This window comes from Anticarsia gemmatalis, chromosome 5, assembly GCF_050436995.1.
Source record: "Anticarsia gemmatalis isolate Benzon Research Colony breed Stoneville strain chromosome 5, ilAntGemm2 primary, whole genome shotgun sequence".
NCBI lineage: Eukaryota > Metazoa > Arthropoda > Insecta > Lepidoptera > Erebidae > Anticarsia > Anticarsia gemmatalis.
The window spans coordinates 3,043,816-3,062,061 of record NC_134749.1 but is presented as its reverse complement, the minus strand read 5'-3'; the positions used below and the strand labels follow the sequence as shown (position 1 = coordinate 3,062,061).

The 18,246-nt window shown below is 36.4% G+C and overlaps 4 protein-coding genes across 7 annotated transcripts; 2 read left to right on the top strand and 2 right to left on the bottom strand.

The window, feature by feature from the left end:
- Positions 1-8: 8 nt before the first annotated feature.
- Positions 9-1,335, top strand: Naxe (NAD(P)HX epimerase). Its single transcript, XM_076114966.1, has 4 exons — positions 9-193; positions 269-477; positions 617-940; positions 1,010-1,335. Exons 1-4 carry the CDS (start codon positions 158-160, stop codon positions 1,242-1,244), a joined length of 804 nt encoding a protein of 267 aa, XP_075971081.1. The 5' UTR covers positions 9-157; the 3' UTR covers positions 1,245-1,335.
- An 870-nt stretch (positions 1,336-2,205) lies between these two features.
- On the top strand, positions 2,206-4,765 carry LOC142972803 (proliferating cell nuclear antigen). The gene is made up of 7 exons (XM_076114109.1): positions 2,206-2,357; positions 2,583-2,702; positions 2,905-3,011; positions 3,177-3,334; positions 3,590-3,706; positions 3,884-4,059; positions 4,455-4,765. Exons 2-7 carry the CDS (start codon positions 2,589-2,591, stop codon positions 4,563-4,565), a joined length of 783 nt encoding a protein of 260 aa, XP_075970224.1. The 5' UTR covers positions 2,206-2,357; positions 2,583-2,588; the 3' UTR covers positions 4,566-4,765.
- On the bottom strand, positions 4,757-13,866 carry LOC142972802 (uncharacterized). 4 transcript variants are annotated; one of them, XM_076114106.1, is made up of 11 exons: positions 13,682-13,866; positions 10,870-11,193; positions 10,348-10,621; positions 9,864-10,030; positions 9,349-9,531; positions 8,901-9,058; positions 8,318-8,446; positions 7,830-7,941; positions 6,907-7,047; positions 6,417-6,602; positions 4,757-6,181 (listed from the first exon to the last, which is right to left on the bottom strand). In XM_076114106.1, exons 2-10 carry the CDS (start codon positions 11,159-11,161, stop codon positions 6,436-6,438), a joined length of 1,623 nt encoding a protein of 540 aa, XP_075970221.1. In that variant the 5' UTR covers positions 11,162-11,193; positions 13,682-13,866; the 3' UTR covers positions 4,757-6,181; positions 6,417-6,435. The 4 variants fall into 4 exon arrangements, with proteins under 4 accessions (XP_075970221.1, XP_075970220.1, XP_075970223.1 ...); XM_076114105.1 differs by lacking the exon at positions 13,682-13,866 and adding an exon at positions 11,770-11,968; XM_076114108.1 differs by lacking the exon at positions 13,682-13,866 and adding an exon at positions 11,770-11,965 and having other exon boundaries at positions 6,907-6,993.
- Positions 13,867-16,693: 2,827 nt separating this feature from the next.
- On the bottom strand, positions 16,694-18,210 carry LOC142973321 (uncharacterized). The gene is made up of 2 exons (XM_076114964.1): positions 17,672-18,210; positions 16,694-17,392 (listed from the first exon to the last, which is right to left on the bottom strand). The coding sequence occupies exons 1-2, from the start codon at positions 18,002-18,004 to the stop codon at positions 16,832-16,834; spliced, it is 894 nt and encodes a 297-aa protein (XP_075971079.1). The 5' UTR covers positions 18,005-18,210; the 3' UTR covers positions 16,694-16,831.
- Positions 18,211-18,246: the final 36 nt, after the last annotated feature.

Here is an 18,246-nt window from a genome sequence, read left to right as displayed (position 1 = left end):
TTTTGACAATATTGACGTTTGGTCTAACTTGTTCAGGCCGACGAAATCATTGTTTTCGTGCTAGTTTCACAATCTTACAAAATTTTATTTGTTCTCAACACATCTTTGTAGTTGCTACATTGATCCTTCAGATATCTTACTAAGGTATCTCGTATAAATGCTCTTTTCCAGGCTCATAGGAAGTGCATTATTGGTAAGCAAAGTATATGTGCCGGTATACTTATTGGTACTTCTACGTAGTGAATTAAATTACTTGTTTTGTTTATAGTTACGTGTAGCTAGCGTTTGGGGAGACAGTGCGATGGCAGGCGGTGGAAATATTTGCAATACTCGTCGTATGCGTTACCTAACTCAGGCAGAAGCTGCAGCGCTAGATGAGGAACTATTTAATGAATATAAGTTTAGCGTAGATCAACTAATGGAACTTGCAGGGCTCAGTGTAGCAACTGCTGTTGCTCGGGCCTATCCACCATCTTCGTAAGTCATGCCTGCTAATAGTTTAAACTTAGGTTTTTTGTACTATTCATGAAAACAAAGATTGTTATAGTGATTAAAATAATCAAATATGTATGTTATAACTACGTGCATCCTCTTAAATTATATATTTTTATTCCAGACATCCTTCAGCATTAATAGTATGTGGTCCAGGAAACAATGGAGGTGATGGATTAGTAGCAGCTCGCCACATGCGCTTATTTGGTTACAATGTCTCTGTACATTATCCAAAACGTACACCTAAACCATTATATGAAAACCTCCTTGCTCAATGTGAAAAGTTTGGAGTAGATATTGTGGAAAAAATACCAAAACCAAAAGACCTATCCAATGACTATCATCTTCTTGTTGACGCACTTTTTGGGTTTAGTTTCAAACCTCCTGTGAGAAATGAACTAAAGCCAGCATTAGATGCACTTATTGATACAGATTTACCAGTTTGCAGGTATTATTTATTTCATAATTTTGTGCAATAGTTTGTGATAACATAATTTAAAATGCTCTTCTTTTTCAGTGTTGACATCCCCAGTGGCTGGAATGTGGAAAAGGGACCAGTTTCTGATAAATTCCTGAAGCCTTCACTCCTCATATCACTATCGGCGCCAAAATTGTGTGCAAGACCAGAATTTTTAGACAATGCTAAACATTTTCTTGGTGGACGATTTTTACCTCCAGGAATTATTGAAAAATACAATTTAATTTTACCACCTTATCCGTGCCAGGACCAAGTGGTTCAAATATCTTGTTAGTTTATTTGATTCTGTTACAGAATAAGCAATGTTATAATAGTTTGTAAGGCATTTGGGTTAATAAATTTTATCTTGTTTGAAGGTGCTTGAATTTGACCTTTAATAAACTTGCAATACCTACCAAAATATATTATATTCACACTTGTATAGAAAATAAAATTGGCATAAGCAAAAACAATGAAAGTTATTCATCCAATCTATTTTTTAATATTTTACATCAGGACGTAATAAAAGAAAAGAATTAAATGCATTTTGCTTTTTTATTTTATTTTTTTTATCAATGACTCTGACGGCCTTGTTCTCTGTCTCACCGTAACACAGGTACAAACCTAGCACGGGAGCTGGGGAATAATGTCCTGTTGGTCTGGAGTATGATACAGTTCTTTAGTGCTATCTAAACTTTACTTTGCCAGAAATTTTAACTATTATTATTTAATATCTAAATATTGTATAAGTAAATTTTTGTATTTTATCAATAACGCTCGCCGTATCTAAGAGCCTGTGATACAGGATTTATTTATCCTAATACAGGCTCCCTATGTTTTTATTATGTACCTACCTAATATTCTAACTATAAGACTTATATTAAGCTTTATGTATTAATTTATTTGAATAAATTGAAATAAATTGAATTAAAAATTAATTGTTTTCATCGTGAACTCTGATGTAGACGACTATTTATATGGCATTTTTTCTGTAACACCATAACTAGTTTTTAGAAAAATATTACCTACATTATGTTCTGAAAAAGGTACCTAAGTAATTGCAGTTTAATAAAACGTTGACAACAAAATAATTAAGAAAATCATTAATTCAGTTTCTAAACGAAATAAACACGCGTTTATAATATTGAACTAAAATGATTGCCTACACTCTATCTCCTTTACGCATTCACAAATCGCCATTATTCATCTCATTCTTTCCTATGCTTTTTAACTACTGCGTTACCTGGAACTACAGCGTTATTCAAACTTTGATGTTTGACGTTTCTATTTTTCGCGCCGAATTTTCCCGCGACCGGCTGTCAATTGTTGGTGAGGTCAGCGACTGCAACGCATCGTGCCTTATTTCTTTGTTATTTTAGTGAATTGTTACTTGTTATACCAATAAAATGTAAGTATTTCTGGCGTTATTTATCAGAGCTACACAACAAAAAGTGATATAAACATGGATTTATTGTGTATTGTAATAATAACAAAACCGTTAGCCAAGTGTTCTCGATGTTTTTTTCTTTCATTGTTTTATTTAGTCCTGGTGCTTTATATTATTAAGTAACTCATTGTTTAAACCCAAGTGAGCACCAAAAAAACGTGTTTGTAACTTGATCAACGTTTGCAGTTAATAATGTTCGAGGCACGCCTTCTCCGTAGTTCCATTTTGAAGAAGGTGTTGGAAGCTATCAAGGATCTCCTCACACAGGCTACATTTGATTGCGACGACAATGGCATCCAATTACAGGTAACATTTAAGATATCTTCAATTTTTTAGGTTACTGGTGACTTTGACCCTGAAAGTACCAAAGCTTGAACAATATGAAACTGTCACAACTGATTTTACATGAAATGTTAAATGGTTTCGACTGCTGGTTCTTACCTTGCTATACTTTTGTTAATATTAGCTCTAATAGCATGGCTAATTATCATGAAAATACTTGTTGCAGGCAATGGACAACTCTCACGTATCACTGGTATCACTCACTCTCCGAGCAGATGGCTTTGATAAATACAGATGTGACAGAAACATCTCTATGGGCATGAACCTAGGAAGGTATGTAGAGCCTTTTAAAAATGGTTTAATCAACTTTTTTCTTTTAACTCAAAGTCTTGTACACAAGTATATTGTTAATATAGGATAGTATGCAATCTCATTTATGTAGTCTATTACATGCTAAACATTTTTGATGTGCTCCTAAATTCTATGTAACACTTGCAGTATGTCAAAGATCTTGAAATGTGCGGGCGACAAAGACACAGTGACAATCAAGGCACAAGACAATGCAGACACAGTCACCTTTGTGTTCGAGAGCCCCAATCAAGAGAAGGTTTCAGATTATGAGATGAAACTCATGAACTTGGACCTAGAACATTTAGGTAAGACACTAACTATGGTTCTAATAATATGTTATTTAGATAAAGATCCTTAAAAACTTGCTACCAGACTTTTAACGGTAAAAGTGGCTGTTTTAAAAGCCATCCTTTTGATGAAGAACATGAAGTAGGTTTTGCAACCCCTTTAGACCTGAATCTACATGACTTACTTAACTTAAATTATCATTTTGAACTTCACCAGTACTCTATGTATGTATGTACAGTACTACAAACTTTTATTGGCTTTGTTTTCATCAGGTATTCCTGAGACTGAGTACAGCTGCACCATTCGGTTACCGAGCGCCGAGTTTGCGAGGATCTGCCGCGATCTCTCACAGTTCGGAGAGTCTATGGTCATCTCATGCACAAAGGAAGGCAAGTCATTCTTTAACTGCTTTTACTAAAAAACTAAAAAATCTTCTTACCTGCTGCTGTATGTGTATGTATAACCTAGCATGTAATAGATAAAGATTTGCAACCCAATCACATTATTCAATAGCACACAAGCCATATAGGTGATCTATTTTTAACTTGTTTCCCTTGCTATCACAGGAGTGAAGTTCTCAGCCACTGGCGACATTGGTTCAGCAAACATCAAGCTTGCTCAAACAGCCTCCATTGACAAGGAAGATGAGGCTGTTGTTATAGAGATGGAAGAGCCCGTCACTCTCACATTCGCCTGCCAGTACCTCAACTACTTCACCAAAGCTACCTCACTGAGCCCACAGGTAAATTAAGCTTTTATCTTACTCTCATTACTCACACCAACTTTTACCACTTCTGGATAAGTAAGTAGGTGGTTTTTTGACAGTTTTTATGCTATTTCTGTCACTTTATTTAACAGATAGGTTCTCTGACTAATATTCATGAGTTGTACATTCAGTACAACCAGCCCTTAATAAAAGATACTCTGACAAGCTGTAGTGTTCATGACATGTTTGCAGAAATTGATCTAGTAAATAGTCGTTCTGCCGTAAACTAATATGTAACAATGTATTATGTAATGAAGTTAATATTTCATTGGGAAGAGGACACGGTTAATTTATGTATACAATAACGATTACATACTTTACATTATACTTTATAGTCTTTGTAAATCATTAACATCTGACATATTTCACAGGTACAACTGTCGATGTCCGCGGATGTCCCACTGGTGGTCGAGTACCGCATTCAAGATATAGGCCACATCCGCTACTACCTGGCGCCCAAGATCGAAGAAGAAGACAGTTAGACTATAATATCTTTAAGTTTTATAATCGTGCATATAGTTGTACTTTATTCCTTCTACAATAACTATCATGGTAGCAATTTTTCATACACGAAATCTCCGTACACTGTGTGTATCGCGAAACATGTGATAAATTCTATTTTTGTAAGATTCATACGCCAATGTTCATATCATTCTCAAAATAAAACATTCAATACATAGAATCATTTTTTATTTTCCACAATAGTACAAATGACTAATCATGTCCATGTTTCACATGAGTATTGAATTAAAAACGTATCTGACTTAGATATTTAAAATAAATAGCATTTTCTAACACAAATGGAATGGTGAACTTAAAGCTTCACATATAGTAATGTAATATTTACGTCGCACACCCAGATGTAAAATTGAAGACTAAATTCACTTAAAAATACCTTTGGTAATTCATTAGGAATGACGTTAGACACGGTATGAATAATCCATTATACTGATTCATGCTTTGACTATACGAAGTACACCAGTACCGTGCTATTGGATGAACTTCTACTTCAAATCACTTTTTTTTTCTGTTCAACGAACAGTTTCTTTACCGTTTACATCTAGGAGTGCGATATATTAGTAGTCTTAACTTCTAAAAATGCTTCCCCTTAAGCTTTTATACATCAAATAATATGCAGAGATCAAAATCACTAAGGCATATAAGTACTGGGTAAATAGGTATCTGATACGACACAAATCTATTGCTAAGTTAAGATGTACTTGGTAAGAATTATTATTGATCATCTGGTTACAAATCACTAGTTGTTGTCTGTTACACTTGTTACTGGTAGAATAAGTATCCAAAAATTACAGTAATTTATCATTACTAATCATAAATTCTGACAGACATTTAGAATGCAACTTTTTATAAAAAAGTTACTTCTTAAGATCTTGCTTCTGTTAAACAACATCGTTAACCAAACAACAACTAAGTATCTATTTAAGATAAGTTTCGACATTAAGAGCTTACAGTAATATTATTAGCCATAGACATCAAAATGGTACAGTAAAATTACATGTAGTTTGAATTCACACAATTAACCTAATCAAATATAGTAATTATGTTTATGTAGTATGAATCTGAGTGCGCCAAAGTAGCTAGTGTTATCGGAATGCCCTTAGTGCTCATAAATAGGGGAATCGAACACATAATACTAATCAATATATTAACTTAACTTACACTGTGACTAGAAAAGTCGAGACTAAAATCGTTAATTATTAAACAACTAGGGGATTATAAAAATAACTCACTCAAAATATGAAATTAAGTAATCCGTAATATAAAAAGGAGGGTGGGCAGGAGTAAGTGAACTAACGGCGAGACGCGACATCGCTACGAACATACTCGTTAAGTTGTAAACAAAGTAAGTATAGAAGAGTAAAGTTGTGTAGACGTGTAGCGTGTCGCAGCCGTGTGAGTGTTCACTGCTTCCACTTCTTGGCGGAGAACAGCACCGCGCGTTGCTTCAAGAACAGTGAGTAGTTCTGTTTCCGCGGCGCGGTGGCCAGCGTCGATTCCTCGAGCTTCTTCGCGTCTCTCATGTCGCGTTCTCTGTCGGTCATCCTACGTGTGTACGGTGCCCGACGTCCGCGCCTTCCTGCATCAACAACATTTATTTTGAGGATACAAGTATTTAAAAAAAAATTAACCCTCTGTATCATTGACTATCATAAGTGTCAGTACTTGACCTATACGAATAAATGAATTGAATTTATCCCGAACCACTTAGAATTTTTATATAAATTAATATGTAATTACAATTCGTAATCTGTAAGGTAATGGCGCTGGTTTAGATTTACAGGACAAAGTATAATTCGAAGGCATCAAGTTACCTGCCCCCCCTCCACGTCCTCAAGACTCGCGCTTGACCTCGGAAGGGCCCGGCACAATCTCCTCTTCCTCGCCCTCCACTTGCGCGGGGCTGATGAGCTGGTCGTGCAACGTGCGCAGATGTCGCAGCAGATTGGACTTCACGTTGAAACTCTTGTTACATAGTCCGCAAACGAATGGACGCTCGCCTACAATTGATAAGAAATATAAAGTAATTATGATGCTTAGTGTATCGTCTAACGTTTTCTGTGGGATATATACTTGGATGAATTTTACTGATTAATATCTAGAAAGTAGTAAGATTTCAAAATATAAAATTGATACTTAAAGTGAGTTTATATACTTAATCAACAGTTTCAACAGTTACACAAAGTAAGAGTAAAAAAATTTACTAATATAGACTTTATTCTTAAATCTGATTTCCTTTTTAAAATTGTGCTTGTGATCTAATATTATTATTTGTTTTGACACTGATAGAGATGTTCAAGTTACCTGTATGCATTCGCATATGAATGAGCATGGAGGCATGCGACGGGAAGGTTTTCTTGCACTGCGGGCAAGCCTTGTTTTGCGCGCCCTCTGTGAAACGATTGTGACGTTTTGGTGGGGCACTGTTGTTTGAAAGGGCCAATTCTAGACAATCGACATCGAACGACATTTAGAACAGGATCAGTAGGCAAGACAATCACAAGTAGAAGCATCACATTTCAATAATTCAAGTATTACTCAAACGAGATGCTTCTTAAAACATTAATCCTTAGAACATAACTGAAGTGATTATCATGAGTGTAGCGGGATAGGTGTCATATAATACATATTTATAAATGTTTAAAAACAGCCTTTCAGCTGTGGAATGCTTTGTCTCTTTCTTTGGTAATAAATCCAATATGGGGTAGAAAAGGACAAAATATTGTACAGTTGAAAAATAAATTAAACTTTTATGGATGAAAATAAGGTTGGTGTTAAAAGCATAGGCAGTGTACGGTGTTAAAATAAAATCAACATAACGCAAATGATGTTCGTTTGTCGAGAATTAGCCACATACATAACAATCGATTTCAGCTATGTTACAAATTAGTTATACAAATACAATAAATTACAATTTTACATTATAAAATTACAATATTTCATAAAAATAAATTACAAAAATTACTTTAACACAGGGGCTCGAACCCTAAATCGCAAGACACAACGTCGTGTATTTCTTCCATCCTCTTACTCATTAAACATTATCATAACAGAGATGCATTTCAATAAGGGTTATTAATTTCGATGGCTGGCTGGCGAGGAAACCATAACATTTTTTTTTAATTTGTTGTATTCTGTTTTTATTACTAACTTAGAGTATAATATTTTTAAATAGACGACTTCTTTTCACTGTTCTTAAAATAAGTCCGTAGAGATAAGATACTGACCTGATTCTGTGTGCGTGCTCTGTATATGTCGCACCCATTCAGCAGGGTTTGGGAAGTGCTTTTGGCATAAGTCGCAGCGGAGCAGAGCCATGGTCTCTTCGGTGTCGTCACTCTGTTTATGAAATAATCATGTTTTAACACTTTTGTATAATCATTTTCTAAGAAAGGAAAAAGGACATGAGCTTTTTGAATAATATTATGTCAGTACTAAAGGTCAAATAAAAGGTAGGGAGAAAGGAGGGATGTAGTATATAAATGCAGACAAAGAGGAAGTAACTAATAACTATGTAGTACAAGGTGCTCGTAGTTATCAAATCGACCTACATTAGTCGACTAGAGACACGCAGTATTATACGTCGCGGTCCTTATAATCCGTGGCGTGTACACACATCCTGGTCGTTACTCACGAATTGAGTCTCCAAACTTGTGATTTCGTAGCTGATGTTGTAGTCTGCGGTGTTGGGACGTTAGACAGATACAATACTCACGGCGGAGCGGTGCTTCCTCTTCCTGGCGGTGGTGTGGTCGGCGCGCGCGTGGCCCTGCACGTGGCGCACCCAGGCGGCCGGCACCGTGAACACCTCCGCGCACAGCTCGCACGCCAGCGGGCTGTACACCTGCCACATACACGCTGTCAGTCCAATGTACACGGTAAAGCAAATCAATCACGATTCACATCCCTCCCTGAGTAACTAACTAGTTAGTATCGGCGTTCGTGTACACGATATTCGGACACGCAGTCAGGAACGTATCCACAGCGGGTTAGCGGAGTTGTAAAGGTATCATGTGCACGAGCAAGAGTAAGTTATAGTATGACTACCACCGTTTTGAAAATACGAAAAGGCATAAAAATTTAACGGTGCAACCGAAAACCACTGTCATAAGTCAACGAATGTTATCGAAAATCTAATTTAACGTGCCTTCCGAAGGAGACTTGCAGCTCTAACACAAACAGCCTTTACTCCGTGAAATGGCCATGCCGAAGGTCGCTAAACCTACTCACTGGGACCGGTGGACCCGACTACCTGACTGTGAGCAATATGTTGACAAAATTTTAGTAAAACAACTTACTAGGCTGTCCTCGTCAATGTCGACTTCATCGATAGGTTCGGATTTGACGCTCATCTCAGCTTGAAACATCTCGGCGATGGATCGCTCTTCCTCCTCTATACTGCTCGCGTCCCATTCCGGTTCATCTTTCACTTGCACCTCGGTTTCCAATGACTTTTCTATAATGAGTACGAAAATATGTGTTCGTTTAAAGAAGTAGGGGTCTTTGTATGATTGGTGAACTTTATCCTATAAATACACCACATGTAAAAAGTTGTGGACTTGAAATATAATTTTTGCTTGAAGCTAAACTTGTTAAATTAAAAACAGTCCTGACTAATTTTGACAAAAGATTTGAAAGTGTCAATCATTATAGCTATTGGAACAATATTGGAGTCATTGTAGGCTTAGCCTAGGTAAGTAGGTAGGTACTTAAGTAGGTAGGTAAAATAAATAATAAAACACTTACTAGAAGTTTCAGAAGCAGTATCATGCGTGTCGTCAGTTTCCTTGTCCTCATTATCAGTATTGGTATCAGTCTTTTGCCTCTTGCCGTACTTCCTCTCGGCCGCGTGCCGGCGCAGTATCCTCGGCGTCAGTGGCTCGTCTTGAGAGTCCTCGCTCCCGGCCCCGCTCGCCACAGATACTGTCGCTGAAACAGAACACAGAACTTTAGATTAATAGAGCCATTGAATGTTTGTCCCTTGTATACCTCTATGGTGTAAATGGTTGTATACTGGTTCATGTAATACAATATCATTAGGTATCGGATTTAATTCTTAGATTAGTTCAAGTGCTACTACTACTTGAATCTAATCATCTCACACAAAACGTTTAAGGGACAGGCCCCTAGACCACTCTCCCCAGAATATCATAACTCCTCGGTCATTCTCCCTCCTTAACCCCGCAAAATATTTTAAGTTCTCCACTCAATTAATTCTAACAAAAGTCATCAAAAATAAAAAGGAAAGGTTATATATTTACCTGATGTGGACGTGGCGACGGTGGCCATGGTAGCCGCATCGCTGGTGGGTGCGGGCGCCACGAGGATGGTCTGTCCCTTGGGCGCGCCGGGCCGCAGCGACGCCGCGCCCGTCGCTCCCTCCGTCGTCTTGATGAACACCAGCTTCGGAGGCCCGATGAACATTGGTCTGTGGAATAACAATACATAGAGTTACATGATTATAATCATACAAGAAATAATCAAACTATTAATTTCCCTTATCAATATTTGTGTGAAGATGCTTAAATGGTTGAAAATTTAATATGTAGAGTTAACAAACATTGTTCTTATTTTTTACAGAAAAAATTGATGGATAAAATTTACTTTTGAGGGCAAGTTGTTAATTGATTAGGTTTTTAGTTGTATTACCTAGAGCTATAAAGTTTTAAGAGCAAGCTTTAGTGAAAAAAATATTGTGCTGTGCTATAATAACAATAGCAATAATTAATCAGTAATATTTATTACCTGGTAACTCCACCGGGGCCTGAAGTGACCGGATTAAAAGATTTAAGAAGTTTCTCATCTTTCTTCACTGATATCTTCGGTTGACTGTCATCAGACTTCTTAGGATTTATGGAAGCCTGCTTGGTGACAGTGGAAGGTATCGCAGTTGCTGCGGTTTTGTCACCAGGTAACCCATCCACGCCTTCCTCAGTCTGTCTCCATAGACCTCGAATTTTCAACACTTCACCGGCTTTCAACACAGTGTCTAGAACCTCATTTGATACTGTAGTTTCACCTGAAGAAAACAAATGCCTGAGTTACAACTTGGTTATAGATTTATGCAAGCAACTCGTCTGATAGAGGATGGTCTTTCTAACTATTTTATTCGGAGAAGATAATAAAGACAATAATAAGAAAGTTAGCGGAATACAGGTTTAAACTCGAGAAATAAAATCTTATTGGAGTTTATGTTTTGCCATGGGAACACGACAGTATAGTTACTTACAATCAACATAGTTTAAAACAATGAATATATAAACTCACCTTTATACATATACTCAACGAGGATCTTGAGCGCTTTAGTTGATATTTCAGACGGCAGTACCACATAGAGCATGCCGCCCATCCGCGTCACAGAGCGCTGGCCCTCGAACAGCGTGCTCAGGTACACGCTGCACGAGCTCAGGATGAACTTGTGCGCGGGGATCTGAGACCCGTCCATGGTACATAGCACCACGTCCGTGAACCGCTCGGACCGCAGCAACGCCGCGACCGAACCGTTCAGGTGCGAACTGTGCGAGTGCCATTTCAACTGGTACGTGTCCGTCGACGTCATTTTCTCTCCTTATTTTCTACATCTTACACCATCTAATACAAACAAAAAATAATATTGATATAACCCCACATTGTTTATGTTTACATTTCGAAATATCACGCGGCGGATCCTGGTCGCGCTACGTCAAAATGACATAAACTACGATTTACTTTTCGTATGCCACATCATATTAAGTAAAAGAAACACATTAATGAAATATTGAAGTTATAAAAGCTTTCATGATACTGCGCAATATAAACTTACAATCAAAACAATGTAAGTTCACAAAGTTTACACAATCTACCGGTGCCGGCCGACGCTACGCCGCGCCGCACGCCGCTTAGCGCGATGCGCTATAACTTTATGAATGAAAAGTAATATTGACCAATACACATTGATTATTACGATGACGCATGTCCGTGAAAATCGGAAACAAGCGTAGAATAATATATAATAATTTCGTACATAAGTATAATGTTTTATTGGTTTTCATATTGTTATTAAAAAAAATAAGTATATGTTTTTTTTAAATTAAAATTAAAATGAAGATAATAAAAAATATTTTAACGACGTAAATGGAATATCAACTGACACCAATATCAAATTATTTTATTAATAAAAAAAATTACCTTGAAAACTGGACATCGATGTAATCGATATCAATAACGAATTAACGAGCACACAAAACTGTCCGTCACAATATATATTAAAATTACTTCACTTTTAGAATAAATATTTTGAAACGGTTCGATGCGCGCACCCACCGCGTGCGACTCTCAAATCTGTTGTGCGGCGGCTGCGGCTGCGAAAATCGATGGAGTTTCGTATTGATTTAACTAGTAGACTGGGGTTGCGCGTTTATCTTATCGATCCAACGTAGCGTCGGTCGGTTTAGCGGCGCGCGCCTGCGTCGTATCACGAGGGGCGCGTTCGTTCCGCCAGCGGCGCGCCCGCCCTGCCGCCGCATCGCCACCCTGTTCACGCGCAAATTGCTCTACTTCTATCTACTTTTTCCTTGAATTTGACGTGTTTCTATTTAATTTTCAGAATCGCCCATTTCTAATAAAAATAAATATTTTTTTCCATTTTTCCTGATAAATTAAGTAATTAGGTATGGGCGGCGTTGGATTTTACAAAAACACATTTTGCAGAATAAAAAGCTTAAATGTCCATATTTTTAATAATGCTACTGAGTAGACAACTTATAACTCATATCCGGAAGACACTTATTTCTTATTAGATCAAACTAATACATAATAACAATCAATTACATCTCGATCCTGGACTCTATGTAGAGTTAAGTAGAATATTTGATTAAGTCAAGTTAGCCTCTAATACACAACTTAAATTCCTTTCATTTTTGTAATTGATATTGAACAAAATTATCGTTCAATGTCAAACAAAGCGAAAACCTTAGACGACTTAAGAATCTCCCACTTTTAAAAGTTAAGGTTATAACAAAACAATGAATAACGACCGAACCAACAAACAAACCAATTAACTATACTATGAAAACATACAATGAAATATTTCTGGCGAGATTCAGCCGAGAATCGAACGCGCGACATAATGCTCTCGCCCACGCGGTTTCCGCGGCTGCTGCGTCCTACGGCCGTAGCTAAAGGTCATTTGCATTCGGTGCATGGCCTCGAGGTAAAATCAATTTTACGACTAGTGCTACACGTTTATCATTTTGTTATGACTTTAGTCTAATAAATAACAATTAAATTAAGTTTTTAATAAGTCATGTGCCTTTAAAATTACAAAACAGTTACATAACTGAGACATTATAAACAGTGACTGTCAATTTTTTTAAATTTTTTTATGGTCATTTACTAAATCGATCTAGTTATGCCTAGATCTACGCGCGACTTTTTGTAGTCAAATATTTCCTATTATTATATCGCTGCTTGTTTATGACATGTCAGCATGTTATATTTTAATATTTTACTATGTAATTAATACATATTATTAAATTCTAATGCTTATATTCAAAGTGAGAAGCAACTCGTAAACAAGCGTTCAATACAAAAATAAACTCATTGATTTACTTGCTTAAAAGTTAAGAGCGTAGTTGATTTCAATGTCCATAAAGTATTAGAAAAAAACAACTTTTATTTATACCAAGATCCCAACTACAGTTACCTACTTTACCAAATTAAGTAGAGTACGCCCGTTATACCTTTAACCAGTTGACACGTGACTTTAAGGCGTCTTGAGCTATTTAGGAACGAGAATTTCATTAATCTTACAAGAATCCCAAGCTTTTGTAATTAAAATTAGTTTTATAATTTTATAAGTTACTTGCCTAAGGGTATCACTAATTAGTGTACCGAACAAAACGCGGTACGATACTAAGCAATTTTTTAAGGAAAAAGAACTCTATGTGCAAACAAATAAAGTTACGGTCGTTACATTTTTTTTATTAATTTCACAATTTATTATTTACCTATTTATAGCTAAGCGTTAAATATTGCCATTGTACTACGACCTATGTTTACGCCGCCGCAGATTTATTACTTAAAATAAGTTTCAACTTACCGAAAAGTAGTTTAATCTCCACGGAAACTTTTAATTCTTGTCGCAGTACTTTAGTGTAATAAAAAAGTTAACTAAAGCTGTTTATGACTTTGGCCACAACATGGAACTGGCTAGTTGTATGAAATATTGTTGCTATGCATGGATATGGTTATACTGCGGAGTGTCGGAAAGCGTTGTGGGACGGGCTTGCGCTGATCGCGTGCGCACACAATATTGATTTTCTTTCCCCACGCTTTCATGCTACATCCCCCAGCTACCTACGCAATGAACAAAGACTCACATATCTATCTACTCCATAGACAAATGGTGCAATTATTTGCGTTTCAATTTTTTTGTAAAACGCTCGATTGTATTGCTGCACCGCCTGTCTAATGTGTCAGCCAAATTGCTACGTGACTACCTCTCCGGGAGTTCTAAAGTGTCGTGCGTGATAACGAGCACTTAATCTAATTTTGGCGTCTTTGAATGGAGTCTCTCGACATAAGCTTAATCGTGTTTTCTTTAACGTCTTAGAAAAAAAAGATCAAATAGATAGTGTTAAAATAATAATCAAGCAAGCACCTAACAGGTGTATAAGCTAAATTACATAAAAAAGTACCATTATATACATAAAATAATTACAAAGATTCTACTATGCATCGGTCATAGTTCAATCAACACTTCTAATGCATTTATTATATTCTACGGGCACGCAACACCATTGAAAACAACTTCCCTTATTATTGTAGAGTTACGCAGTATAGCTACGGATATAGTAAGTAGGAGATAGAGGTGTTTACCTTCCTACAAGCTATTGAGAAAGATATTTTTAGAATTCATTGCTTTCGTTTACCTACTAACGTCCAACACCAACTTTATACCTTACAAAGCATACGAAAACCCATGTTAACAATATAATGAGAAAGCACGATAACAATTATGAATACTGTTCCAAAACGATATCACGATATGAAAATTATAAAACCAATGCAGAGTGCATTGCTTGCATTTTTACCCATGGGGTGAGGGTGAATTAGTCTACCTACGGCACTGAGGGGCAGGGGTCACTTGTACCTAGCTATAGGAAGCAGTCACCATCTCCCAGTATTTGTATCGAACGGCTAACTCACGTGCAGGGAAAACGTGGTGCGCGTCTGTTTACAACCCTTTCAATATGAACCCTTTAATAAACGAAATGGAATTTCTTTTAAACAACAACACGGCCAGGTTACGGGCTCTAGGCGGCTAACAAAATTATTTTATTTAAGTAGTTTCGTCGCAATTTTAGTAATACAATTTATTTTTTATATACTACCTACTACCTAGCTTCATATTCGTCGTGAAAGATCGCGAGCGCGACATTTGATACTTATCATAAACTAGACCGACTAATAATTTAGTTTTAATAGCAGAAAATTTTCCCGTTATCTATTTCCTATCCAGGAAGAGATGACGATCCCATTATCACAGGTTATTCTGATATATATGACGATAAAACAATTTGATATTTTTCCTGTTTGAAACATATATACTTACTCAAGTTGACGAGGTAATTAAATACAACTCTACCCAGCCTGTTGGGGTAAAAAAGAGCGTAAAGGTGCTTGGAACATTTATTATTATTTAACGGAGTAGGTACATGGGTGTTATAGATTTGTAGCATGTGTCATAATGCCTAGTGAATGAAATAATTTTTAGTAAATATTATGTTTTCATCGGCTCTATTTTAGCTCCGAAACAAGTATAGATTAGTTACCGCTGAGTAACCTTTAATTTATTACCTATTATTTGTAGGTGTCGAAAAGACCAAAATATTGCTTTTCGGCTGTATCTCTATGTAACATCGCATCGTTGATACTTATTTATTTCCAAACGTATGCATAGTAGAGCGAATAAGCAATTTATCGGGAAAAATTATAGCAGTAGCACAGTAGTTATCTACATAACCATTACTTTATCGTATAATGGTCAGTTCATATTAATTAACACTACAATAAACTATCGTCTATAAAAATTGCTACTATTTAACAAAGTCAATAACAATAAGTTATCGATTTTGGAGGGCAGAGCTATCTAGCTACCAGCTATTGAAATGTACTGAGTGGCTGGAGCGCCAAGAACCAGGATGCTTCACTAGATGGCTGTACGTAACGGAAAAGATATTTTTTTATTTACGAATACGAATGTTTATCGTGGTTTTTAAACTCTTTGACGATTGTTTCCTCAAAGGGTGAGATAATATGGAAGTGGCTACACGTGTTCGTAGCAAATTATGATATCGATTCCATGTACCTACTTACTGCCTACCCACCCTCATGACTGTCGTGTAACTCAAACTCTTATTTTTATTTTTGTTAAGTAATTTATTTTTTTATAAGTTGCATACAATAATGGAAATCACCATAATCTAACATATAAGATTATCTTCCGAAATAGGACATAAAGAAAAAACGGACTAATAGGGTGCGCGGGTTTTAAGTGGGCGTAAGACGTGCTCTATAAATGCATTTTCCACATCGGCGGGAAGCTCAGTCTCATACTAGTATATGTACCTAGTACCTAGGTACTACCGATCATTAAAATTTATAAATTAGCTGATCAGCTGTGCAAAATAATTTGAATTACCCTGGCTAAAGCGCCCAAGAGGGCGCTTTAGCCAGGGTAATTCAAATTATTTTATGGTCGTGACCCATTTATTCTCCAATATTCACGTGGGTAAACATAATAGGTCAAGGACGCATAGGTGTATGATAGTTTTGTTTTCGTATACAAAACACTATCATTTGGCATAACACAAGGGTACTACCATCTACGTACTGGTAACGCATGTTATTTTTTTTATCGGAAATTCACATGATACAAATAATATAGCTATATTGTTTGCTTTATACTTTCGACGGACAAGCCGGACGAATTTTCTTAGTGCTCGGATTTATTTAATGGACCAATTTTTGACGTTTATGTTTATAATAGAACTTCAGGTACAGGCCTGTATATGAACCTACCTAATTTAGATTGTAATAAAACAACAAATAGCAGTCGTGATTTGTTTATTGTAAATAATTAAAATATACTTAGTATGAACTTTTTGATATTTTTTTCCCCGAAATCTAAAAAGTAGATATATACATTACGCTTCATTCAAGGAAAAATTTATAGCATGGTTTTTACTTATGGCTGATCCAATACTTCGCATTTTATTATATCATCAACAGTAGTAACGGAACCATCGTTACTCGATTCAGAAATAAGCGCAGGGCCCCGATTATTATGCCTTCTAGAATGGGGGGCATCATAACTAGACCTAGAGCTGGGCTGGGCTCCAGGGGACCTGTGGCGCCAACGATCGCTGTTCGAGGGCCAATCGTAGTCACCCATATCAGCGTTGTATAATATATTATTTATGTGAAACTGTGCAGTGTTTTTAGCACACGTATTTCTTAGTTTTCTCAATTTCATAGCTACAAGTTCTGCGAAGACGTCGAACTCGTCTCTCTGATGTTGAGACTCGTACATATTGTCTAAAACTGATAATGTTTCTATGGAAGGATCTTTTTCGTCTCTCGGTCGTGGTCTTTTGCGCATGCTGTTGTGTTGTTGTATGCTTGGAGTTACAAATTCTGTTTCTTTAATGTGATGGAACTCTACTTCAGGGTATTCCGTATCTTTGTCATGATTTTCTCTTAGTTTAGCGTCTTCACTTTCCTCTTTTTCATTGTCTTCTGATCTTGTCTACAACAATACAAAGAAAATTGATAATATAATTTAATAGAAATGCGTTATTTGTCTATGCTTCAACATAAACACAACTGTTTGTAAAACTGTTAAAAAAAATTATAAACATTTTCTAACAAAATTACGTTTACTGACAAGTGTTAGGATTTTTTCGGATTATCACATTGTCGTCGCAAGTGAGCGACATAATGTTGCATTACATGATAAATTGCGATAAAATCCGTTCATTATTTGAATGCCAAATGAATATGAAATTGCATTTATGTAGATACTTGCCTCGTAATCTGTATCAACACCCTGTCCTCTTCTACATCGGTCTCTGATAAACATCATTTTTTTGTAAGCAAACCAGTTAGAGCCTGAAGTATCATCGTCACTAGCGCATGATCTACTTTTCTTTAATTCACGTTGAAATTGACCTATGAGAGATCTCATTTTCCTTTCAACAATATGTTTGTCTAGACCGAATTCATTTGCCATTTCACACCACGCACCATATTTTTTCCACCGGTCTCTGTATTCGGGCAGCATAGGATTCCATAGAAATTCTCTTTCTTGAAACATGTCGATTAGTTTAAAAACTTGTGTGTTACTCCAATTTATAGACATATTTCTTAGCCTACTATAATTATGTTCATTCAACGGCTTCCAAAGAACGACTGATTTCAAAGCCTAGTATTTAAAGGCGTCGTTGACCGATTACGTAATATTTCCCACCATGTTATTGCAGCACTGTTGGTTGCTTGTTAGTTGTCGGTGAAACTTTTTGTTGGATAACATTCCGAAACAATGTAACATTGTTTATCCGAGTCGAGTACGGTGACATAAGTGACATATGTCAAATTAACTCA